Here is a 27,163-nt window from a genome sequence, read left to right as displayed (position 1 = left end):
ACTCTTGGTTTTTTTCCCTGCCAGACAAATTTAGAGATACCTTTTTGCCATTGTTTAAAAGGTAAATCAGAGGATATTACGGGTATTGTTTGAAATAGAAACATCATTCTTGGTAATACATTCATTTTTATCGCAGATATTCTACCCATTAATGACAACTGTAATTTATCCAATCTTAACATATCTTTCTTAATCTCTGTCCATAATTTTTCATAATTATTATGAAACAACTTTGAATTTTTATTTGTCATAATAATACCTAAATACCGTATATTCCGGCGTATAAGACGACTGGGCGTATAAGACGACCCCCAACTTTTCCAGTTAAAATATAGAGTTTGGGATATACTCGCCGTATAAGACTACCCCTGCTTATGACATGCAGGTACTTAGCAGGAAAACTGTCACTTATAAACTTATAAATATTAATATTTGGATTGTCCAGTTGTTTTGTTTTTGTGCCTAGGAATTACCACCAAAAACTGGGGAAAGATGTGAGAAATCTTTTTTTTTAAAGCAACATTAAATGCCTAGACTCTAGTTTCCAACACTATGGAGTATTTATTGATTGATTAAGAGAATTTATATCCTGCCCTTTTGCTGTTAAAAACAGAGCTCAGCACAGCTTACAAATATAGTAAAAACAATAAAAATACACAATCAGAGAAAAACAAGCCAAAATGTTAGGAAAAGGAGTCTTTCACACCACATGCTCAGTTCTAAATACTGTTGCAGCAAGTTTTACAAGTTCCTCCAGTATTCCACTGGTGCAGGCACTCAGACATTCAAAGTATCTGTATGTTTCTTAGGTTTTATAAAAGCAGAGCTTTGCTTAACTCAAAATTTCTTCTCCCTTTGATAACCACATCTACACAGGTTCCACCTCCATACTCAAAATGAAACTGAGCCTGGAAGTGTACAACAACCCCACACATACCTTGCTAATTCGATTATCAGTGCCAGGATGTCTGTCTTATCGACTACTCTCCTGCTCCCCCCCCCCACACACACACCGGGCATCATGAAAGACCCAGTCCTGGGCTCAGAAAGAAAATAAATATCTGGTCCTCTTCAAAGTATTGATAAGCCTCTTGTTTTAATTGAAATAATAATTATAAATTCTTGTTCTTATCACTAATGGGAGTTAATTATCTTGCATATGCTGCTGTTGCTTCTATGGCTGTAACAGAGTGAGGTTAAAGATAAGTGAAATGCAAATAGGAAAAAAAAATACAGAAGGCAGTAACACTTTCCTAAATGTAATACCATACCAACCACAACAAGATTCCTATAAGGCAAAAAACTAAGCATCTCACAACCAGTCAGGATTCCTAACCAAAAACCAAAAATAGGATAAATGAAGAAATATTTATATAAGCATAACTATCAAATATATTTATTATTTACACAAACTGTAAAGATATTTATAGTGCAATCCTAGGTTTATTTATTCAGAAGCAAGTCCCAGCGTATTCAGTGGGGCTTACTCAAACAGGGACAGAAATGCAACCTCAAGTGATAAGCAACTTCATTCACACAACCCAAAATTCTGAATCATGCCACTTTACACTGTTTTGCAACTGTTTATACTTGTTTTTATGGTTATTGGATTTTAAATGACTTTATTTCTTGTTGTGAGCTGCCTTGGTTTCCAACCCTACCTCACAGGGGTGTTGGAAAGACTCCATACACACACGCACACACTGCAGATGTATAAATACATACAGCCCATATAATAGTTTATTGTCAAACCAATTGGTCATTGCAGAAAAATCAGTATTAGTTTTTAAAAAATCAGTATTAGTTTCCTACAGAATAAAAACTGCAATACCTAAGTAAGCCCTGCCTACTTGCTTTAAAATAGGACTGGGGGGGGGCAGAAAGAGAACACAAACACAATTCTTTTTTACATTCACTCCAAAGTCCCACTGATTTTCAGCACATTCATAATCATGTCTACTCAAAAGTAATTCCTACTGAATTCAATAGGATTTACTCTGGACATATGGGATTAGCACTGTTTTTACCCCCAAAAGCAACTATTGGGAAGGTTTTCAAAACACTGCCCAGGATCTGACTCCTACACACAACAGGGGGAAAAACTGAAATGTATATACCTACCCAATTTATGAGATTTTCAGATAAACAGGAGGGGAAACCACCATTTTCTGGCCTTGCAATGTTTTGCAGACACTGCCACCAAACAAACACTTCACTGATTGGCTGAAATCCTGAACGGGCGGGGTTAAAGCTACGAAGTGCTATACAGTAGTTTAAAAAAAGATTTAACCGGGGGGGGTGCCTGACGTTTTTATATATATTTCGAGAACCGCACCACCTAGAAACTTAATTTTTTTTTTAAATGAAAGCTGAGAATCCGGGCCACCTAAGGGGTTAGCCGGGCGCCGGGTGGCATGCTTAGAACGGGTAAAACCCGGCTATCCGGGCAATATGGCAACCCTAATAAGACGACACCCGGCGTATAAGACGACACCCGACTTTGGAGAAGATTTTCCAGGGTTAAAAAGTCGTCTTATACACCGGAATATACGGTATTTCAACTTTTTCTCTATTGTAAAATCTATCTTGTCCATTAGCTCTTTTTGTTCCCTTGCAGATAAATTTTTCACCAACATCTTTGTTTTTTGATTATTAATCTTAAATCCTGCTAACGATCCAAATTCTTTTAATTTATCCATCAATATATTAATTCCATCCAAAGGATTTTCTAATACAACCATCAAGTCATCAGCAAATGCTCTCAGTTTATATACTTCTTTTTTTATCTTTAATCCCGAAATCCTTTCATCTTGCCTTATATCTCTAAGCAGCACTTCTAATACCAGGATAAACAAAAGGGGAGATAACGGACATCCCTGTCTTGTACCCTTTTGTATTTCACATGAATCCGTTAGGTCCCCATTGACAATTATCTGTGCCTTTTGAGATGTATAAATCGATCTAATCCATTTAATAAAGTTATCTCCAAAATCCATTTGCTCCAGAACCTTAAACATAAATTTCCAATTTAAATTATCAAACGCTTTCTCAGCATCCAAAAAGATCAAAGTTGCTTGTTTATCATTTCATTGTTCTAAGTATTCTAACACGTTCAAAACATTTCTAACGTTATCACGTATTTGTCTTTTAGGTAAAAACCCCGATTGATCTTCCTGGATAAATTGTTGCAATATTATTTTCATTCTTTCTGCCAAAATCATTGTAAATAATTCATAATCATTATTCAATAGAGATATCGGCCGATAATTTTTTGTTTTAGTTAGGTCCTGCTCCTCTTTAGTGAGTTCCACTTTTCAGCGGTTTTTGTTTTTTGGCGGGGGTGCGGAACGTAACCCGCGGTATGAGTGAGGCCCTGCTGTATATAATTTGCACACAGTTGACTTCTGTTTACAATTCCAAATGTTTCATTTTTCAAGAACATCTTTGTGTCAATTTATAAATAAGTGAAAGAATATCTGTTCACCCTGTTCCGTTTATTTTAATTTTCTGGGAAGTATGCTGAATGATGTAAAGTGTAGTTATTAGAAAACTATTTGGGGAATTTAAATATGTATGTAATTTTTGTGATACACTTATTCGAAGGCCCAAAGGATATATTAAATATAATACAGCTAGCACTTCATCTGTGTGCTTTCTTATATGTATAAAACTGCAGTTTAATGTGCAGAATATGTCTCTCTTTTCTTTAGTGCATTTCGTCTTTTTTTTCCTGTTGTAGTTGGTACCAAAAGCCCCAAAGTACAGCTTTGTGACTTGAAGTCTGGATCTTGTTCTCACATTCTGCAGGGTATGTCTTAGTCTGAAACCTAAATTTTAGACGATAGCTACTTTGAGTATACTACACAGTGTAAAGAACTGCTCTGTACAATATATTATTTGTAAGTAATATGATGGACATGTTAAGTGCCAGTTGTGAAAACGGCAGAAAGAGAAAAAAAAAGGGGGGGGACCCCAGGATGACAAAAGACCAACGTGGGTGAATGATGATCAAAAATCTTGTTTATTGAGAATGTTATAAAATATATGCCCAACGTGTTTCGGTTGGATGAATTCCAGCCTTCATCAGGGGCTATAATACACAAATATAAAACCTAATTACTCAACTTTAAACATGAAATTACTACTTACAGCATTCTGTTTCACCATGTTAAGAAATTTTAAAACATCTTTATGTTCACGTACCACAAATAAGGTATCTTAGTTATTCAGTGTTTCGTACAAAATCAATCCGGAGCAGTGTCTCAATATCATCAGATAAATCTGGTAAAGGTTTAAGTAGAAAACGCCAAGATAATTACAATCACTCGTGCCGGGAGGAATGTTGATTAGGAAATTTGCTGCAACAGTCTATAAGGGATCATGTGAAAATATCACACCTTACAGAAGGGGAAGAAAATCCAAGTCTTCATTCAGCCCATGGGGAAACAGAGTGTTTAACTTCAGAATCCATGACAGTTCCTTTCTCAAGAGTATGCGCGTGTTATTTACATATATCTTTTCTAAGACCCAAAATTTGAAATTTATAAGAGTATGTCCACAATTAATAAAATGGTCCACTAAAGGTGCACCTAATCTTTTGCATCTGACATTACTTAGATGCTCTCCAATCCGTACCTTTATCTACAGTAGACACAGTGGCCACACGGATAGTGACCTGTGAGTGTGGATAAACCCCTCTGCACCCTGGGTTGATATATGGTTTCCCTAAAAGTGCTCCTAATCAGATATACCCTGAAAACAGTACACTTCGTCAATCCTCATGATCAACAGCAGTACACCCTATCACAGTTTTCCATGTGTAACACGTCCAATGTGATTTACATTGTACAGTGCAGTAGCCCCAAACTGTATGTAGGCCAGACCAGCCCTTCTCCCTGCCCCTGGTATCATACATTATTTTTAAGGGTGCTGGTGTTTCAGTTTATTACTTCTCACAATGACATGTGTAATAAACATAACACCCTGCCGACTGCTGCTGACCTATGCATGCAGCAGAATTTGAAGCCTGAGGAGATACAATGAATGGTACTACTTCAGGCTATAATTAGAGAAATGCCATTTTGAATGCTCCCTCAAGCAAATATGAAACAAAACCTTCCCTACTAGTTAAAAACCAGCACATCAGTCTTTTCCCTATTGTGCTTGTTTTTTGTTTACAGGAGAGCATTCAAAGATGCTGCACCTGCAGTCTGTAATGGTACAGCACATTCTAACATCTCAAGTCTCTGCCACTTCATTCTGCTGCATACATAGGCCAGAGCATGTTATCTGCACTATCCAGCATCTAATTAATTTGAAGAAGATATGAAGAAGCTGCAGGAAGTTCCACTCTGCTTAGTCTACTGTCCTCACTAGGTCTTCCAACAAGCTTGTTACACTCCTGGGATTGTGTAACTCTCTGAATTACCAAAATAATATTTAAGTCTCTACTCAGCAAGAGGTCACTGACTTTAATGTAGCAGAATTAATTTGTGTAGTGTAAAGTACTGATCTAGCCCAGTTGAAGAGTTATTTGTATGAACTTTGCTTGAGATTCTTCAGATTGCTTTTTGTTGCTTTGTAAGCAAACAAGCACTGGAAAGACTGTATGGGTCTTCTTTTAAAGATAACTTACTCTTGGACTCACTAAAAGAATTTTCAGGGCGGTGTACTCAAGAGGAGATGAATGAAGAAGGATTTTGACTAGTAATTAATTGAGATCTGTGTTTTGAAAGTGACCCTACATGTTCTGCAAAATTAACCAGACTAAACCAGTTTAAGTAGTTGGTACATTTTAGTAAATCTTTCTATGGTTTAGTTCTGGATTAGTTGGAGGATTAGCTTCAGTTTTCATTACTGAGTATTAATACCATAGCAATAAACATGGTGATGATGGAGCCCAAGGGTTGCATCCACTGTAGTGCCAGATCAAACAGCACTGAGCTAGATGGTCTAAATATAAAGCAGCTTAATATTCTGATTAATTCTGATTAATAAGGCACATTTAGCACATAGAAAAAGTTGTGTCTTATTTTCATATCTAAAATCAATATGTGGCAAAATCCTTTTCCATGTGAGCATAGCATCTCCACATGGAGGAAGCCCCACTGGGCATAAAAAAACAGTTTCTCCCCTTGGTGTGCATACATGGACACATGCCCAGGCACACCAGGGCAGTCTATTATTATTATTGTTGTTGTTGTTATTAATTTCCATTTATAGACAGCTTACTATCTAAAAGATCTCAAAGCAGTTTACAGTAGAATACACAAGGTACAATAAAAAATATCAAATTAATGTACAAAGCAAAATACATAGACTATATCCATAAACATATACATAAACACAGTATAAAAAGTCAGAATTCACCAAGGGAAGCCCGGTAAGCTGCCCTCCCCACTCTATGAAAGTGTCCAAAACAGATTATGTTGACCATGGAGAAGGGCGACAAGCAGGTAAAAGGTTATTGCTCCCCTGGTGCGGCTTGCCACCATTTCTCTTTCCTTCCTCCCATGGGGGGGCAGTGGGAGCATCCGCCAGCTGCGAGGCTCCAGGACTCAAGCCTTGGCGGGCCTGTGTGTCCATTGCTCTGAACGCGGAGCATCTCTCTGGGAGGCAGGTTGAAATCGGAGAACAGACTTTAGCTGGGGGCTAAAAAGAGTGGCCATCGTGTTGATGTTGATGGGGGACTGCATGTGACCCCCACAATAGGGAAACTCAGAGGCCCACTCTGCCTTGTCTGCATAGCTCCAGTGACTGGTTCCGTGGCCAGGAGGACATGCCTTTGAGAATAGAGTCTAGAGCAGCCTTTCCCAACCAGTGTGCCTCCAGATTTTGCTGCTGGACTACAATTCCAATCTTCCCTGACCATTGGCAATGCTAGCTGAGGCTAATGGGAGTTGTGGTCCAACAACATCTGGAGGCACACTGGTTGGGAAAGGCTGGTCTAGAGAATAGGAGACTTCTGCTGTATACCTAACCAGCCGTCTCCCTCTCTGTTTGGACCCTTTTAGTGGAGGGCTAGATGGGAATATGTAAGGCATGCAGAGGTCTTCAGTTCCCCACAACCCATTCTGGTGCAGTGCCTCTTGTATACCAATGATGGAGAAATAGGGCTGTGTTCAATCAGACCTTTTGGTAATCCCTTTTTGGGAAGGATTGTGCCAGAGCTGTTGGTATATGAGTAATCTCTTGTATATTACTAAGGATTCTTATGGCGTCATATTTTTTAGGTCACAGACAGGAAATTCTAGCAGTATCTTGGTCACCACGTCATGAATATATTTTAGCAACTGCAAGGTAAAAGAGAGAACCAATGATAAAGTAATAATGATTAGAATGAGGGTTACCCATTTTTTAAAATTGTTCTACATTTGGGAATCTCTTACCCTTAAGGTGAAATATAGGGAGTTTCTCTTAGCTCATGTTTTGTATGTATTTCACCGAAATGTAAAACAAAGCAAGTTTTATTTGATTGGGGTGTGCAGTATTTGCACTTGTATGAGAGAGGTAAAAGGAAGAGAGACTGGTTCAGACAATTGTTCAAGACATCATAAACCATGATGATGCCATCTTATTTTCCCAGTTTGTTAACAAACATTAAGCCAGTGTTCCCCAGTTCAGGCATAACAGGGAACTCTGCTTAATTCAAGCCAGAATCTTCACAGAAGGAGGGGAGGGGTGACGGAGGAGTCTCAGCCCAAATACTTATTCTCAGCTTCATGAACCATGGTTTGTAAAACCTTGAACGATCATCTCAACCAGATCATTGGATGTCCAGCTGTTATCTATGACATTAATTGTCTAGACCACAGGTAGAGAACTTTTTCAGTCCAAGGGCCTTATTCCCTCCTGGGGAGCCTTCTGGGGACCACACACACACTCATCCACATGTGCCTATCTCCTCTACAAGCACCATTTTAACCAGCTGCTTTGAGAGAAATGAGCCTGTATCAGCCTTTCAATGTTTTTAGCCTATGAGTGAAGTCACAGCTCTGACTAGTGTTTTAGACAAAAGAAGTTATACATATACTGAAATGGAAATGGACTCCCTTCAAGTCGATCCCGACTTAGGGGTTTCATAGTAAGTGGTATTATGGTTTACCATGCCTGAGGCTGAGAGGCAGTGACTGGCCTAGGGTCACTCAGTGAGCTTCATGGCTGTGTGGGGATTCGAACCCTGGTCTCCCAGGTCATAGTCCAACACTCAAACCACTATGCCACACTGGCTCTCTCATACATATACTAGAAGATACTAAAACAAACTAGAAGATACTAAAACAAACAAACAAACTTGCTTCAAAATGAGCCAGGAAGAACCAGAGAAGTACAGTGGAGAAGAGACTTACTCTAGCCACTCTTTGGTCTTTCCTGATGGACAGATTGGAATTCAGGGCTACTCCCAGACTACAAAGCTTATTCTTGAGGAGGAGTGCAACTCCTCCCAGGACAGATCACACTCCTAATTCATGAACATGGGGACCACCCACCCACAGCTCCTCCCTCTTATCAGGATTTAGCCTCAGTTTTTTGGCCCCCATCCAGCCCTTTACTGCTCCAGACACTAGTCCAACACCTTCACAGCCTCTCCCGATTCAGGTGGAATGGAGACAGAGATCTGTGTGTCATCAGCATACTGACAGCACCAAGCTCCAAAACGAGTACAGGGTTGAGGGCCATGTTCCCTCAAGAAAAAATGGTTGGGGGCCACATACTAGCAGTGGGTAAGGCCAAAACCAAAATTACCTAGGGAGGTGATGGACTCTCCAACACTGCCCTTCTGTTCCCTGACCTCAACTAAACCACAGTCTCCAACCTATTGACGTATTAAACCTTAAACAAAACTATGCAGGTAAGAAGCCAGCAGGTGTGTGGGGGCTTTCCAGTGTTTTGCACAGCCTGCAGCATGTACGACTGTCTGCCTGTTGGACAGCAGTCATGGGTGTGCTCTCGGTGCAATGAGCTCCTGGCTCTCCGGGAACGACTTCATTTCCTTGAGGCCAAGGTGGCTGACCTGGAAAAGCTGAGAGAGGCAGAGAGGTGTGTGGAGGAGGCCTTCAGGGACATTATAGCTGTGTCCCACTCCAGCGATGATAGCTCTCCTGCTATCATGGAGAACGATGGTCTCGGGGAAGGAGAGCATCCAGCTGAGGAAGAGGGAAACGATCCCTTAGAAGGGACCCATTCCTTGGGGGATGAGCAGCTATCCTCTCGTGCCGAGGATATATCTCCAGGGGTGGAGGGATCCTTGTAGTGGGTGATTCGATCATTAGGAACATAGACAGTGGGGTGTGTGATGGGCGTGTAGACCGCAAGGTGTTTTGCCTGCCTGGTGCGAAGGTTGCGGATATCGCCCGTCATTTAGATAGTTTGGTAGACAGTGCTGGGGAGGAGTCAGTGGTCGTGGTGCACATTGGCACCAACGACATGGGGAAATGCAGCCGTGAGGTCCTGGAAGCAAAATTTAGGTTGCTAGGTAGGATGCTGAAAGCCAGGACCTCCAAGGTGGCTTTCTCTGAAATGCTACCGGTTCCACGCGCAGGACCAGCCAGACAGGCCCAGCTTTGCAGTCTCAATGCGTGGATGAGACGATGGTGTCGGGTGGAAGGGTTTAGATTTGTTAGGCACTGGGGAACATTTTGGGACAAGCCAGGCCTGTACAAAAGGGACAGGCTCCACTTGAACCAGAATGGAACCAGACTGCTGGCACTTAAAATTAAAAAGGTAGCAGAGCAGCTTTTAAACTGACTGAGGGGGGAAACCCGACAGGAGCTGAGAAAGGTCCGGTTCGGAATAAACCTCCCCCCTGGGATAAAAACCAAAGAAATGATGAAATTTTAAAAGGGGTAGGCCTAGAAGTAGGCATTGTGAGAGCAGGGGCACAGGATATAAATTCAGAAGAGCAAAATTACCACAGGCCAAACCACAAGTGCCAAAGATACTTGAAGAGAGACACTGCTTACAAGTGCCTGTACGCTAATGCTAGGAGCCTCCGAACCAAGATGGGAGAACTGGAGTGCTTGGTCTTAGAGGAGAGCATTGATATAGTGAGCATAACGGAGACCTGGTGGAATGGAGAAAACCAGTGGGATACGGTTATCCCTGGATATAAACTATATCGGAAGGACAGGGAAGGACGTATTGGTGGCGGAGTCGCTCTATACGTGAAAGAAGGCATTGAATCCAGCAAGCTCGAAACCCCAAAAGAGGCAGACTCCTCCACAGAATCGTTGTGGGTGGTGCCCCAGGAGGGACTTAATACTGGGAACGATCTATCGTCCCCCTGATCAAAATGCTCAGGGGGACCTTGAGATGAGATATGAAATTGAGGAAGCATCCAAACTAGGAAATGTGGTAGTAATGGGTGACTTCAACTACCCGGACATAGACTGGCCACAAATGTGTTCCAGTCATGACAAAGAAGCAAAGTTTCTAGATATTCTAAATGACTATTCCCTAGACCAGTTGGTCATGGAACTGACCAGAGGTACGGCAACCTTGGACTTAATCCTCAGTGGGGACCAGGACCTGGTGCGAGATGTAAGTGTTGTTGAACCGATTGGGAGCAGTGACCACAGTGCTATTAAATTAAACATACATGTAAATGGCCAATTGCCAAGAAAATCCAACACGGTCACATTTGACTTCAAAAGAGGAAACTTCACAAAAATGAGGGGATTGGTAAAAAGAAAGCTGAAAAACAAAGTCCAGAGGGTCACATCACTCGTAAATGCTTGGAAGTTGTTTAAAAACACTATATTAGAAGCTCAACGGGAGTGCATACCGCAGATCAGAAAAGGTACCGCCAGGGCCAAGAAGATGCCAGCATGGTTAACGAGCAAAGTCAAGGAAGCTGTTAGAGGCAAAAAGTCTTCCTTCAGAAAATGGAAGTCTTGTCCGAATGAAGAAAATAAAAAAGAACACAAACTCTGGCAAAAGAAATGCAAGAAGACAATAAGGGATGCTAAAAAAGAATTTGAGGAGCACATTGCTAAGAACATAAAAACCAACAACAAAAAATTCTATCAATACATTCAAAGCAGGAGACCATCTAGGGAGGCGATTGGACCCTTGGATGATAAGGGAGTCAAAGGTGTACTAAAGAACGATAAGGAGATTGCAGAGAAGCTAAATGAATTCTTTGCATCTGTCTTCACAGTGGAAGATATAGGGCAGATCCCTGAACCTGAACTAACATTTGCAGGACGGGATTCTGAGGAACTGAGACAAATAGTGGTAACGAGAGAGGAAGTTCTAAGCTTAATGGACAATATAAAAACTGACAAATCACCAGGCCCGGATGGCATCCACCCGAGAGTTCTCAAAGAACTCAAATGTGAAATTGCTGATCTGCTAACTAAAATATGTAACTTGTCCCTCGGGTCCTCCTCCGTGCCTGAGGACTGGAAAGTGGCAAATGTAACGCCAATCTTCAAAAAGGGATCCAGAGGGGATCCCGGAAATTACAGGCCAGTTTGCTTAACTTCTGTCCCTGGAAAACTGGTAGAAAGTATTATTAAAGCTAGATTAACTAAGCACATAGAAGAACAAGCCTTGCTGAAGCAGAGCCAGCATGGCTTCTGCAAGGGAAAGTCCTGTCTCAGTAACCTATTAGAATTCTTTGAGAGTGTCAACAAGCATATAGATAGAGGTGATCCAGTGGACATAGTGTAGTTAGACTTTCAAAAAGCGTTTGACAAGGTACCTCACCAAAGACTTCTGAGGAAGCTTAGCAGTCATGGAATAAGAGGAGAGGTCCTCTTGTGGATAAGGAATTGGTTAAGAAGCAGAAAGCAGAGAGTAGGAATAAACGGACAGTTCTCCCAATGGAGGGCTGTAGAAAGTGGAGTCCCTCAAGGATCGGTATTGGGACCTGTACTTTTCAACTTGTTCATTAATGACCTAGAATTAGGAGTGAGCAGTGAAGTGGCCACGTTTGCTGACGACACTAAATTGTTCAGGGTTGTTAAAACAAAAAGGGATTGCGAAGAGCTCCAAAAAGATCTCTCCAAACTGAGTGAATGGGTGGAAAAATGGCAAATGCAATTCAATATAAACAAGTGTAAAATTATGCATATTGGAGCAAAAAATCTTAATTTCACATATACGCTCATGGGGTCTGAACTGGCGGCGACTGACCAGGAGAGAGACCTTGGGGTTTTAGTGGACAGCACGAAGAAAATGTCGACCCAGTGTGCGGCAGCTGTGAAAAAGGCAAATTCCATGCTAGCGATAATTAGGAAAGGTATTGAAAATAAAACAGCCGACATCATAATGCCGTTGTATAAATCTATGGTGCGGCCGCATTTGGAATACTGTGTACAGTTCTGGTCGCCTCATCTCAAAAAGGATATTCTAGAGTTGGAAAAGGTTCAGAAGAGGGCAACCAGAATGATCAAGGGGATGGAGCGACTCCCTTACGAGGAAAGGTTGCAGCATTTGGGGCTTTTTAGTTTAGAGAAAAGGCGGGTCAGAGGAGACATGATAGAAGTGTATAAAATTATGCATGGCATTGAGAAAGTGGATAGAGAAAAGTTCTTCTCCCTCTCTCATAATACTAGAACTCGTGGACATTCAAAGAAGCTGAATGTTGGAAGATTCAGGACAGACAAAAGGAAGTACTTCTTTACTCAGCGCATAGTTAAACTATGGAATTTGCTCCCACAAGATGCAGTAATGGCCACCAGCTTGGATGGCTTTAAAAGAAGATTAGACAAATTCATGGAGGACAGGGCTATCAATGGCTACTAGCTGTGATGGCTGTGCTCTGCCACCCTAGTCAAAGGCAGCATGCTTCTGAAAACCAGTTGCTGGAAGCCTCAGGAGGGGAGAGTGTTCTTGCACTCGGGTCCTGCTTGTGGGCTTCCCCCAGGCACCTGGTTGGCCACTGTGAGAACAGGATGCTGGACTAGATGGGCCACTGGCCTGATCCAGCAGGCTCTTCTTATGTTCTTATGTTCTTATTTGTCCCTCATAAACCAAAAATACACACTAACCACATATTCATATCTCTCCTCCTGCCTTCATCCCTGCTTCCAACACACAGACCACACATACATAGAGTACATATGCTCTCTCTCCTTCCCCCCCTTACATGCACATAGATGTCTATAGGATTTCTTTCAGGGAGGGTGGCAAAGTAAAACACTGAAAGTGTTTATGTTCTTATGTTATGTTCTTAGGAGGCATTCAAGAGGCAGCTGGATAGCAATTCCTGCACTGAGCAGGGGGTTGGACTTAATGACCTTATAGGCCCCTTCCAACTCTACTATTCTATGATTCTGTGACACCAAAAGTGGGCGGGGACATCGCCCTTCCTTCTTCTCTCCATTCCCTCCCCCCTCTTGCTAGCCAGTTTGCATTTTGTGAGCATCAACCTCCCTTTCAGACCACCAGCCTCCACTGTTTCTCCTTCCTCTTCTGTTATTCTGCCAGCTCTTCTGTTTCTTGTAGTGGTGGTATTGGTTTTTCAGTCACCCCAGTGAGTCTTCCTCTGTGCCCTGTGACTTAACTTTGTGTCAACTCGATGAGAACCAGGAGAACCAGAAACACAGGTATCAAGTTCAGTCACAGAGCAGCAGCTGAGATGCCTGACAATACAGCATGCCAGGTGGAGTGCTGAATAGACATTCTACCTTGCACACTCTATAGTTAGTACTCTGAGCACAAGTTAACAAAAGATTAACTTTTTAGTTTTTTTTCCAGTTTAATTTCTTGCAGTTTCTGTTATTATTGATCTATTTTACTTGATTTATATGTGTGTTATAGATATGATTTGCTGGGTTTTGAAAAGTTTTTTCGTTTTTATGGCTACCATTTTAAATTTTGTAAGTTGCGTTGAGCACTAAGGTCCAAAATTGAAGTATATATATTATACAGCCACGAGAGTGGCTGTATACTATAGTCAGCGGGGATTTTTCACATTCCGCAATGTTAAATGGAAAATATCCCCCCATGCCATTCTGAGGCTTCCCATAAGCTCATTTCAAAACAAAACCTTACAAAACTTACAGTTCTGAACTCAGAAATGCTTGCTTAACAACCCTCTCAATTTTCATGGCGATACACAAAACAGTCAGAGAGAATCGAGAGTTCAAAGTCTAAAAAGAGAGAAAAAAACTCAGAGCCCTTTTGGACTTTTTTCTGCGAGTTCTCATAATCTGTTGAAATTAATTAAAAATCAGCCATGTTCACAGAGTACCTGTAATCCTAATACTGACCTTGCCCCATACTCTGACCTTCATCTACTGCAGTTTAAAAGTTTAAAAAATGCCTGGTTGATTTTTAATTAATTTAAGAAATTTTGGCTGGAAGCCTATTATAACGCGGGGCATGCTCAGTAAGGACCAACTGTCAGTGTTCTAAAAGCCTCAGAGGCACATGTTACCAAATTCTTCCAAGCTACACAGCAAGTGGATTGGACTGTGAAAGACCAACCCAAATTGTCTTTGCATTTTGACAACTTTGTAGGGCAGTACAATATCTCGGAGAGGAGTTCAGGTCTCCTGCTCCCCTGGTGCATTCACTATAGCTGCCCAATTTCCCTGCTTTTTAAAGTTTGGTAGAAATATCTGTGGGCTATAGGTACATTCTTAAACCGCAAGGTTTTTTGTGTATTAGTGAATATATTTATAATTAGCAATTGTTAAATATTTACTTCACAAACAAAGGAGGGTTGGTTTTTTTTGCTACACTGCATATTTTCTTTTATTCAGACTGAATTGCACTAAACATCGGCTCAAAATAGGCCAATAATGAGATACACAGGAATTTGGGGAAATAAGCCCTTCCTTCACTTTCTTTTTTATGAAGCACATAAGATGGCTAGAAATTTCACTTGAAAAACAGTAACTCATTGCATTCAAAATAACGGAATAGGAAAACCAGTTGTGTACACATTAATAAAAGTAACCATGTTACTGTGAACATAACATTTCTAATCCATCATAACGTCATCACTTGCCCCTGCGACAGAGTGAGGTAGGAATGTATAGAAGCCATTTCTCTTATCCATAAATCAATACAGGCTGTTGTTGTTTTTCTTTTAGTGCTGACAGCAGAGTGAAATTGTGGGATGTAAGGAGAGCATCTGCTTGTCTGATAAGTCTTGATCAACATAATGGTAAAAAGTCAGAAGTATTTGGTGAAACAGGTAATACTTCAATATCAAAAGCGGCCATTATTGTTACCTAGGCCAGAATAGGTAGATTGCTCAGCCCTGAGGACTATGTGCAGAATTTTATACTACTTTTTAAAACTCAACCTCTGCAATCATGATGACTGGAAAGTTAATGCATGATTCAGACAAGCATAGTTAAAATGTGGCGATTAAGGATGTGTTTAACACTTCCCCACTGAAACCAATGGAACTTGAATGGGACTAAGTGTGGCTTTTGACCTTTCATTTCCCCCAACTACTGCCCGTCCCAAAAACTAAGATTGTCAGGATCTTAGTATGAATCCATATCCTGTACAGAAAAACCCATCCTCATGGTGCACATCTCTGCTCAATGCATGTTACCTACTCTGATCTAGCCTGCTAACCTTGATAAGTACAATCTATAGGATTTCTGCCCAGTCAGTTCTACACTGAACACAATAACTGTGAACACTGCTTCAACACCTTCACAGCCTCTCCTGATTCTGATGAAATGAACAAATAGAGCGGCATGTCATCAGCATATGCAGTGGCACCATGCTCGAAATCCCCAGATAGCATCTCCCAGTAGTTTCAAATAGATGTTACATAGAAGACTAAATGGACCCTTCCAGGACCCCACAGTTCAAAACCCATAGTGCCAAGCAACAGTCTCCTAGTACTATCTTCTGGTAGCAACCCTGCAAATAGGAGCGGAACCACTGTAATACAGTGCCTCCCAATTCCCACCCCCCTGAGTTGCTTCAGCAGGGCACCATGGGCCATCATGTAAAAATCAGCTGAGAGATCAAGGAGAACCAACAGGATCACACTCCTCCATCTCTCCCGATAAAGGTATTAAGTCAGGGTGCCCAAGGCTGTTTCAGGACTAAATTGAGTCTGAAACAGACTGGAATGGATCTAGATAGTCTGCTTCCTCCAGGTATACCTGCAGCTGGCCAGCAACCACCACCTCGGATCACCTTGTCCAGGAAGGGAATATTAGAGACAGGATTATAGTTTCTAGAATGTCTGGATCCAAAGATATTAGAGACAGGATTATAGTTTCTAAAATGTCTGGATCTGCTTCAACAAGGGCCACACCACTGCGTCTTTCAAGGCAGTGGGCACAATGAGATATTAATTGTTCCCTGGACCCATCCAGTCAATCCCTCCTACTGGATTTAATCAGCTATGATGGGCAGTGATCGAGAGGGCTCATAATTCACTTCATACTGCAAGCATCTGGTCCACCATATCCTACACTGTAACAAAATGATCCCAAAAGGTCTAATTCATCAGTGCTCCAGGGACCTCCAGTAGCCCTGAACTAATTGTGGCTTCAAGTTCAGCACAGATCTGAGTGATTTTTGCCCTCAAAGTGATTCACAAATCTCTCCTGTGGGTTAATTTGCTTTCCTAGAGAATGGTGTTCTGACTTCCAATTGTTGTGACTTTTTATAGTTAGATTTTTTTTATATCTTTTGGATAAATTTTGAATTTTGTCAAGAAATCAAGTTCTTAAATGTCACAGCACTTAAGTATTTAGTTTTGCTCTTGGCAGCAACCATTGCCATATAATAGAATACACTGTTGTACCATTTTTTTTGCTCAAACATGGCAATTACATTCACAATGCAGCAATGATATTTTGCTTTATTGAATATTATATTTTGCTGTATTAAACTCTGTGGTATCTAGAATTATTCATATTTTCTTGACAGCAAAAACTGCCCACAATGGAAGAGTTAATGGCTTGTGCTTTACAAGTGATGGACTTCACCTTCTGACATTTGGTACAGATGACCGCATAAGACTCTGGAACAGTTCCAGCGGAGAGAATACATTGGTATGTTTGTTGCTGCTGCTGTAGTTTTTGCAATTTGGAATGTTATTGTCTATGACCAATACAGAACAAACTTAATTCTATAACTATCAGCAAGTTGTTCAGGATTGTGGCATTCATGTTACTGATTATCCAGTAGTCTACTAGTTTAGAAATCTTCCTTTATTTAAATGAATATATTCTTAACAAGGAGTTAACATGTGATTTTTTGAAATGTTTGGATTCAGCTATTCATGAAGCTGTTACATAAAAACATAAGAAGAGAGTGCTGGATCAGGCCAATGGCTCATCTAGTCCAGCATCCTGTTCTCACAATGGTCAACCATTGGGAAGTCTGCAAGCACAACTTAAATACAAAGAGCTCTCTCCCCTCCTGCGGTTTCCAGCAACTGGTATTTGGAAGCATACTACCTCTGCCTATGGATGCAGAGCATAGCCATCATGGCTAGTAGCAATTGATAGCAATTATCCTCCATTAATTTGTGTAATCCTCTTTTGAAGCCATACAGGTTGGTGGCCATCACTGCCTCTTGTGGGAGCGAATTCCATAGTTTAACTATGTGCTGTGTGAGGAAGTACTTTCTTTTGTCTGTCCTGAATCATCCAACATTCAGCTTCATTGGATGTCCACATATTCTAGTGTTATGAGAGAGGGAGAAAAACTTTTCTCTATCCACTTTCTCCATGTCATACATAATTTTATTCACTTCTCTTTTGTCACTTCTTATTTGCCTTTTCTCTAAACTAAAAAGCCCCAAATGCTGCAACCTTTCCTCATAGGGGAGTCACTCCATCCTCTTGATCATGTTGGTTTCCCTTTCCTCAACCTTTTCCAGCTCTACAATACCCTTTTTGAGGTGAGGTGTCCAGAACTGTACACAGTATTCCAAATACAATCATTCCATGGGTTTATATAACAGCATTATGATATCGGCAGTTTTATTTTCAATACCTTCCCTAATGATCCCTAGCATGGAATTTGTCTTTTTCACAGCTGCTGCATGCTGGGTTGACATCTTCATTGAGCCCAAGGTCTCATTCGTGGTCAGTCACTGCCAACTCAGACCCTATGAAAGTATATGTGGAATTAAGATTTTTTGCTCCAATATGCATACCTTTTTTTACATTGAATCACATTTGCCATTTAACTGCCCAGTCACTCGGTTTGGAGAGGTCCTTTTGCAGCTGTTCACAATTCCTTTTTTGTTTTAACACACCTGAACACTTTAGTATCATCAGCGAACTTGGCCATCTCAGTTCTCAACCCTAGCTCTAGATCGTTTATGAATAAGTTTAAAAGCACAGATCCCAATACCGATCCTTGGGGGACTCCACTTTCTACAGCCCTTCGTTGGGAGAACTGTCCATTTATTCCCACTCTCTGCTTGCTTCTACTTAATCAATTCCTGATCCACAAGAGAACCTCTCCTCTTCTTCCATGACTGATAAGCTTACTCGGGAGACTTTGGTGAGATACCTTGTTAAAAGCTTTTTGAAAGGCCAAGTCCACTGTGTCTATTGGATCACCTCCATCTGTGTCCATTGGATCACCTCCATGAGACAGGATTTACCCTTGCTGAAGCCACGCTGGTTCTGCTTCAGCAAGGCTTGCTCTTCTGCACGCTTGGTTGTTTTATCTTTATCTTTCTACCAGTTTTCCTGGGATACATATTAAGCTAGCTGGTCTATCATTTTTGGGATCCCCCCCTTAAATCCTTTTTAAAGATTAGTGTTACATTTGCTACTTTCCAGTCCTCAGCATTGTTTGCATTTCTTTTTGTTCTTGCACTTTATTTGACCAGTACATCACTAGTGGTACCCATCTCTCTATGAAATGGTTATCCTTTTGAAAACCCTCTCTTACAATATATGTTAGTTTTAACATTGATATATGCTCCCATAATTTTACTATCCAATCCTCTACTGGTGGAGGGCTCATTTTTTTCCATTGTGAAATGATTGTGATTCTAGCTATTGTTAACAGATAGGTGACCATTTATCTATCTTTCTTTATGACTTGATCTTAGATGTATCCCATGAACACAGTTAAAGGGTCAGGTTGTATCCTGTTCTAACTCTTTTTTCAGCTAATACTTTAACCCAAAAAGGCATTACTTTTGAGGAAGACCAAATTATATGTAACATATTGGCATGCAGGGATTTACACCTCCAACATAAGTTGTTGCTCGTTAGATATATTCGGTTTAATCTCCAGGACTCAAGTGCCACCTTGTAGAAATTTTCTTTTAATGTAATATTTATTGTTCATTTCAGAGTTTTCTACATTCATTTCCACGCACCTAAAGGGATAGTGTGGCCCCAATTTCTTTCCCATTTAATTCTGTATGTATTTGATAATTTGTGTAATTTCATTATTATCTTATATGTTCTACTCATGGGTCTGAATAGTTCCTCCTGTATTAATATATTTTGCCATTCTCATAATGGGCCATACTTAGCCATTATACTAATCATAATCTTTTTAAATTGGAGATACTGGAAGTATGAGGGGCGATGCTGTTCCATCAAATTGCCTATGTCTTCATACGTTTTAAATCTTTCATTATGCACTAGTTTTCTTATCTCTGTCATTTTATGCTGTTCCCAAAGTGGTAAGTTTCCCAAATATGTCATATCATCCAATACACCATTATGATAAATTGCTGTACATAGTGATAGGCCAGGGCTAATCTTCCTTTTATATTTACTCCAGATGGTAAAAAAGGTTTTTACACAGGGATTATGATTAATCCTTTCTTTATCATGTGTACAAAGCCCTATACAGCTTGGGACCAGAATACCTGAAAGACTGTCTTATCCCTTATATACCTAGTCGATCACTGCACTCTGCAGGTGAGGGCCTCCTGAAGATACAGTCTTATCAAGAGGTCCGTTCTGCACAACATAGGAAACGGACCTTTAGTGTAGTAGCACCTACCCTGTGGAATTCCCTCCCCTTAAATATTAGACAGGCATCATCTCTGTTGTCTTTTCGGCACCTACTGAAGACCTTCCTCTTTCAACAAGCCTTTTAAGCAGAGACCTTATCCCAGTCTACATCTGCATTGGAATTGCTTTTTAATATATTTTTAACTTTTTAAAAAAAGAAATGTTTTTAAACCTTTGTTAAATGTTTTTAAAGCTTTGTTAAATGTTTTTAAAGATGCTTTGTTTTAATATATTTTAAAGTCTGTTTTTAATGCTTTTGTTTGCCACCCTGGGCTCCTACTGGGAAAAGATGGGATATAAATCTAATTAATTAATTAATAAAAAATCATTCCTCTTCTGGTATCAAAGCATGTCCTTCATATCAACAGTTACCCCCTGTTGTTCAAACAATAGCATTTTGTCCGTTTGATACCAAAATTTTATATGCATGACCGTAGCTGCCTCAAAGTATTCTGGATGGTCAGGAATGCCAGCCCTCCATCATCTAGACATTTGAATATTTTTTTTCTGAAACCTTGGTCTTCTTTCCATTCCAAAGAAAGTTAGTTAACAACTTTTGCCACTTTACTAGCAGGCTTGATGGTACCAACAATGGAATGTTTAAAAACCAAAAATAGGATTTGGGGCAATATTGCCATTTTTTAAGGTTTCTATGTTACCTAGCCATGAAGTTGACTTCTTACATAAGTTTATGGTGGTTGTATTTTACTTGTTCCTCTAAGTTTGTTGTTATCATACTCTGAGATACCAGATCGGTATACTTTTCCAAGGTATACAATGCTGTTCTGCAGTTTTGTCCTTTGTATTCTTATCTAGGTTAAATCCCAACCACTCTGATTTTTTAAAGTTTAGTTTATACCCAGATACTCTGCTAAATTGTTCCAATATAAATAAAAGATCAAAGTTCTTTTCAGGATTAGCCATGTATATATGCTAATTCTGCATTCTTCCCTGCTTATTTTAACACCATTAATCATAGTTGACAATATAATTGCTTCAGCCAGTGGCTCTAGAGATAAAGCAAACAAGAGGTAAAAGGGGGCAGCCCTGACGGGTTCTATAGTTGATCATAAACAATTCCAATTTCACCCCATTTACGTAGACTGTAGCTGACAGATTAGTATATATTAATCTGATCCATTCTGAGAAATTTCCACCCATGCCCATCAATTTTTCCACCACTTGTTGGAAAAAGCCCCATTCCAGGTGTCAAAAGCTTTTTTTGCATCTAAAAATATACTATATGGATTTTTTGACATTAATATGATTAATTATGTTATTAATTTCCTGATATTTGATAATAATTTCTGATCTTTGATAAGCCTTGTTTGGTCTTCCAAGATGTATTTCCCCACCACCCATCTAATTTTTTTGGTAATATGTTAGTCCATATTTTGAAATCTTGATTTAAAAGTGGGTGATAAGGTTTTGTATTGGTTGGGTCTTTATTTTGTTTATGAATGACAGTTATGCTTGCTTCCTCCCATGTTTTAGGAAACGACTTTTCTTGCATAATACAGTTTAGGTTTTCTAGAAAATGCATTTCTTATTCATTCCTAAAAGTTTTATAATACTCCACGGTGAATCCATCTACCCCTGGAGTTTTATTATTTTTGAGATTTGTTACAGATTGTGACAGTCCAGCTAAAGACATGGAATTCTGAAGGAGACTGATATCATTTTGTTCCAGTTGGGGTAGATTAATTTTCCTTCAAAATTGCTTTATATCCTGTTCAAGCGGCCCATCCGAAGAATATAATTGTTCATGGCAGCTTTTAAACTGATTGGCTATATCTGTAACACCATATTAGGTTGCTGTTCCTTTTTTAACATATAAGACAAAATTTTGGCTGCTTTGTTACCTTTTTTGTAGTAACTCTGTTTAAGATACCTCAGTTTTTTCAATCTGAGTACAGTTCACTATACGGGCAGAGCAATCCAACTCGGGAACCTGGCATAAGTGGTGCTGGAGCAAGAGAAGCCGGTGTAAAGTTCCGCCGCATCTAATTGCCATTCAGGAGCCTCTGGGTTGGCTGAATGCCGGCTCAGCCGGGAAGTGCTCACTGGGACCAGAAAGTAAAAGGCTTCTCTCCCAAATACCCCTACCAGGGAGAGACCCCTCTCCATTTACTTCTATTGCAATTATTTTCTTTTTCCCGGCATCACTTTTGCCTGGACTGGGACATGCAGGAGCGCTCCAAACACGTTGGATGTGGCTTAAGTCCCCTCACCTTGGCCCCTCCCTGACACACCTCTTTGTCGGGCCTTACGCCGGCTGAGCTGGGCTGAGAGACTTAGGTCTGCATAGCCTGGTTGAGCCAGGACCCAGCCAGCTCAGCTGGAGATAGGCAGAATTTAACTCCCCTCAGCCTGGAGTAGATACAAGCTGGATTACACCCTTAATTGTTTCCTCAAGCCTTCAAGTTTTTTATATATATCTTTTTTTTTTCAATTAATTTTTATTCAAATTTTCAAAACCAAAACAATACAAAAAGAAAAAACACAAATCCATAACTAATACAATAAAAAGAAAAAAATATATAAAAAAATTGACTTCCGATTTGTCGTAGTTCAGCTATAAGTCTATAATATATAACAAGCCTGTAACTTATAGATTATAAAATCACCTTCCTCCAGTGGTTATCTTAATTGGTTACAAATCTCATTAACATCATATCATTTTATTCTTCCACAAAAAGTCAAAGAGAAGTTTCCAATCCTTGAGATATATGTCCATCAATTTTTTTTCTAGATAAACATGTCAATTAATCCAACTCATCAAGTCTACTAAGTCCAGTAATTTCAAATCGCTCTTCTTCCATTATCCGTATTGGTTCCATCTTCCATCTTCCATCTTTACGCGCCCAATAATCTTGCTGCCATAGTCATATAATAAGAGTCTGATAGGAATTTCCTTTTTCACAGATATTTTCTTGCCATCAGTTCCGAACATATCACTGAAGTATTGTTGCAAAACCGCATCTCTGTTCCTCTTTTTTATATGATACACTAGCGCATCTCTTGAAGATTTTTCCATTGACACAAAACAGGGATTAATTCTGTTAGCTTTCTCCATTTCAAGTTCCATCAAATCCTTCCAGTCCAGGAATTTTTTTGAACCGATAATATCTTTATCTCCAATCTCTTCAATTCCTTCAGTGACAGCGCTGAGTTCCAAACCGTAATATTTGTCTCCAGAATCCATCACAGCCAGGAAATCCAAATCTTTTTCCATATCCATATTTAATCCAATCTCCATAGTTTGAACCTTGCCTTTAATTTCTCTTTCATCCTTTTTTGGTTTTCCAGATCCATCTTTATTCTCCTTTCTCATAGAATCCTGAATTTCTTTCAGCTCCTGTCTCATTTCGTCAAATTCAATTCTCCACGCTTGACTATTATTTCTCAGTTCTTGTTTTATTGAGTTAATCCCATTCATTATTTTCTGAAACATGTCTAAAGATAAAGTCCCTTCTTGTACATCCATGATCTTCTTAATTGTCATTCTTAAAGCCAAAGAAACAAAACTCCTTCAATTTTCAATGTCCCAAGCAAAGAGCAGTTTATTTCTTTATCCAGTTACAAAGGAGTTAATCTTTCAAACCAACTGGCGTCACACTCTAGACAGCCCTTATCTCTTATATGCCCAGAAGTGCAAAAACAGCTTTAGTTCACAGCGTCCAAAAAACTAGTAGCAGAAAAAATGAGCAGATTCGTCAAAAAAAAAAGTAGATCAGAAAAAATAGTCCCAGACATATATTACACCAAAGTCATAAGTCAAAAAGAAAACCCTCATCCGTTGTAATCTTTATAATGCTATTTTCCATGTCAGCTTTTTGCAATAAAAAAAAGATAGGCTATTTTTATTTTCTTCCCCCTTAGTTCCATGAGTAAAAGAGAAGGAAAGTTTTGGCTCACCCAGGTTTTCTTAATTGCTGATTCTTTGACAAATCTCTTTAGCTGTGTAGATAAGAAAGTAATAAGCGTAGACAGGAGAATGCTTGCCTGTTAAACCGTTTTCTTTAAAGAAAAAAAAAAGGTCACTTTTTCAGCTGAGCTAGCTATAAATCCTCGCTCCGTCCGAGCTGCTGGAAGACCTTCTTTCACAGACAATTCTGACGAATTCCAGTCTCCAACAATCACAACAAAGCTGTGTGGGAAATCTCACGTTTCTTCCTTATCCGGAAGAAATTATCCCCAGTCAAAAAAGACCCTTCTGACTGGATTTAAAACTGAAAAAGTTTCATCCAAGACGGGAGCCGTCTCAGAGGCTGCACAGGCGGAGGGATCCTCCTGGGAAGTCTGGCTATATATATCTTTTAAGCAAGTTCTTTTATGCTTATTTTCCAGCTAGCCATTTCCCCCCCTATAATTCATCCATGACTGTTTCTCTCCTTTCCTAAGTAAGAAGCTTTTTATATCAGATGACCTCTAATAAACACTTTAGCTATCTGCCACAGAGTAATTTTAGAGATATTTGGAGTATAACTGAGATTAAAGAGCTCCTGAAGCATTCATCTTGATTGATTAATAATAGGTTATCTAATCTCCACTGCATTTGAGAGTGTGTATTGTATTTCTAGTCTATATAGACTGGAGCATGATCAGCATAAATCTGTGTTTTTATTTTTGAATCAATAATCTGACTCGTCAAATATGGAGAGGTAAAAAACTTTGATTCGAGAGAATATGTTATGCAGTAGAGAATTCTTGCATTTCTTTTGCCAGAGTTGGTTTTCCTTTTTATTCTCCTCATTTGTTTTTTTTTTTTTCAATAATTTTTATTCAGATTTTCATAAAACATACAAGACAAAATCATAAAACATTCAAAGACAAAAAACAAAATCAAAAATAATTAAACAAAAAGAAAAAAAGAAAAAAAAAAACAAAAATAAAAAATAAAGAGTAAAATATTGACTTCCCATTTGTCAAAGATCAAATCAGTTATAAGTCTATAATATATAACAATCCTGTCTCTTAAGTCATATTATAAAATCACTTTCCTCCAGTAGTTATCTTACTTAATCATCAAATCTCATAAACATTACTTTATTCTTTCCACAAAAAGTCAAAGAGAGGTTTCAATTCTTTAAGAAATATATCTATCAATTTTTTTTTCCAGATAAGCATATCGATTAATCCATCTCATTACTAATTATGATAATCTTATTGTCATAACCATAGTCAAAATAAACATTTCAATTAATCCATCACATCAGAATCTGTTAGGTTCAATAATTTCAGTAGCCATTGTTCTATTATCTCTATTAGTTCCATTTTCCATCTTCCATCTTCAGTAGTCTTGTTAAGTCCAGTAATTTCAATATCCAATCTTCCATTATCAGTATTCCATAATAATCTTGCTGTCAAAGCCATAGTCATATAGTAAGAGTCTGATGGGAATTACCTCTATCCCAAATATTTTCTTGCCATCCATTCTGAATAGGTTGCTGAAATACTGCTGTAAAATCATATCTCTGTTCTTTTTTTCAAAATACACTGGGTCATCTCTTAAAAGTTTTTCCATTGTCACATGGCTGCAGTTAATTCCATAGATTTTCTCTATATTGGGCTCCATCACATCATTCCAGTCCAGAAGATTATCCATGCCATTGATAACTTTATCTCTAGAATCTTCATTCATTTCTTCAGAGATAACATTGAGTTCCAAACAATAGATTTTATTTCTAAAGTCCATAGACTCCAAATCTTGTTCCTGTTCCACGTTGGTTCCAATCTCCGGGATCTCCTCTCTCACAGGGACCCCTATTCCAGTCTCCAGGGTCTCCTCTCTCACAGGGACCCCTGTTCCAATCTCCGGGGTCTCCTCTCTCACAGGGACCCCTTCCAGGGTCACCTCTCTCACAGGGACCCTTATATCTTTAATCTCCTGCTTCATTTTACTCAATTCAATTTTCGTTATCTCAATCTCATCCATTATTTTCTGAAACATAGTTATTTCCAGATTTTCAGCCACTTTCTTAATTGCCATTTTAAAAGAAAAATATAGGAAAACCACTTCTTATTTCAGCAACAATTGGGTTAATACTCCAAACTTGGTGACATCACAGTATAAACAGAGCAGACAGCCTTATCTCTCCAATAGTTAAGTAAACAAAATGCAGTTCCCAGGATCGAAACAATTAATGGCAATCGTCAAGAAACAGATTCGTCAAAATAAAATAGACCAAAAAGAGAGTAGTCTCAAAACAGTATAATATTTTTCAAAATAAAAATCTGGAATAGAAATCCCTCTTCTGTGTATATCTTTAGAATGCAAATCCAGGACAGCTTTTTGCAACAAAAACAGAGATAAGCTATTAATTAGTGCGTAGCAGAGAGAAGTTATGGCTCCCCAGTGAGATGTCAAAAACTGATCAATCTGGCAAATCTCTTTTAAACAGCAACAATTTAAGTCAAGTAAAAGAAAAATATAGAAAGAAGGGTGCTTGCCTGTTAGTGCGTTCTCTCTTAGAAGATAAGATGAACGTTCGCTTTAACAGATAGAGCTTGCTGTTGAAAATCCGTCCCACCTTCGTCGGCTGGACCTCGTCCCATAAATTAATGAGATCTGGTCGTCCCAACAAAAATAGGCTTTGAGGTTAATCTCTTTGTTTCTCCCTACCCGGGAGAAGTTTAATCAGTCAAAAAAAAAAGAAAAAACTGACTGATATATCTGAATAAGCTTCTTTTGAGGCAGGAGCCCGTCTCAAAAGCAGGCACAGGCTAAGTCACCCTTCCCGGAAGTCTTATTCTCCTCATTTGTATAAGACTTCCTTTATTTGAAGGAAGCCTCTTGCGTCTAGTAGTTTCTTTGACTCTGCTCATTAATCACGCTGGCTTCCTCTTGGTCATGGTGGTACCTTTCCTGATCAGCTGTGTACACTCCAGTTGAGCTTCTAATACTGTGTTTTTCAACAATGGCCAAACATTTTGGAGTAATTTTACTCTGTTGCCTTTGCCTTTCAGCTTCCTTTCTACCAGTCCCCTCATTTTTGAGAAGTTTCCTCTTTTGAAGTCAAATGAGACCATGTTGTCTTTTCTTGGTGATTGGCCATTTACATGTATGTTTAATTTAATAGCATTATAGTCACTACTCCCAATTGGTTCAACAACACTTACATCTCACACCAAGTCGTGGGTGCCACTTAATATAAAGTCCAGGGTCGCTGTCCCTCTGTGGTCAGTTCCATGACCAACTGTTCTAGGTTACAGTCATTTAGGGTATCTAG

General features: G+C 39.4%; 1 protein-coding gene across 6 annotated transcripts in view; it reads left to right on the top strand.

Moving 5' to 3' along the window:
* The window catches only part of ERCC8 (ERCC excision repair 8, CSA ubiquitin ligase complex subunit), an 88,756-nt gene that overhangs the window by 26,580 nt on the left and 35,013 nt on the right, over positions 1 to 27,163 (top strand). For all 6 annotated transcript variants that reach the window (XM_061618763.1, XM_061618743.1, XM_061618733.1 and 3 more), the window contains 4 exons: positions 3,740 to 3,808; positions 7,233 to 7,299; positions 15,048 to 15,151; positions 16,861 to 16,985. In XM_061618763.1, coding sequence (XP_061474747.1) covers positions 3,740 to 3,808; positions 7,233 to 7,299; positions 15,048 to 15,151; positions 16,861 to 16,985 — 365 coding nt within the window. The remainder of the gene's footprint in view (positions 1 to 3,739; positions 3,809 to 7,232; positions 7,300 to 15,047; positions 15,152 to 16,860; positions 16,986 to 27,163) is intronic.

The sequence above is a fragment of the Rhineura floridana genome, chromosome 1 (genome assembly GCF_030035675.1).
Source record: "Rhineura floridana isolate rRhiFlo1 chromosome 1, rRhiFlo1.hap2, whole genome shotgun sequence".
NCBI lineage: Eukaryota > Metazoa > Chordata > Lepidosauria > Squamata > Rhineuridae > Rhineura > Rhineura floridana.
The sequence above is the reverse complement of the archived record's forward strand: the minus strand, read 5'-3'. Positions and strand labels throughout refer to the sequence as shown.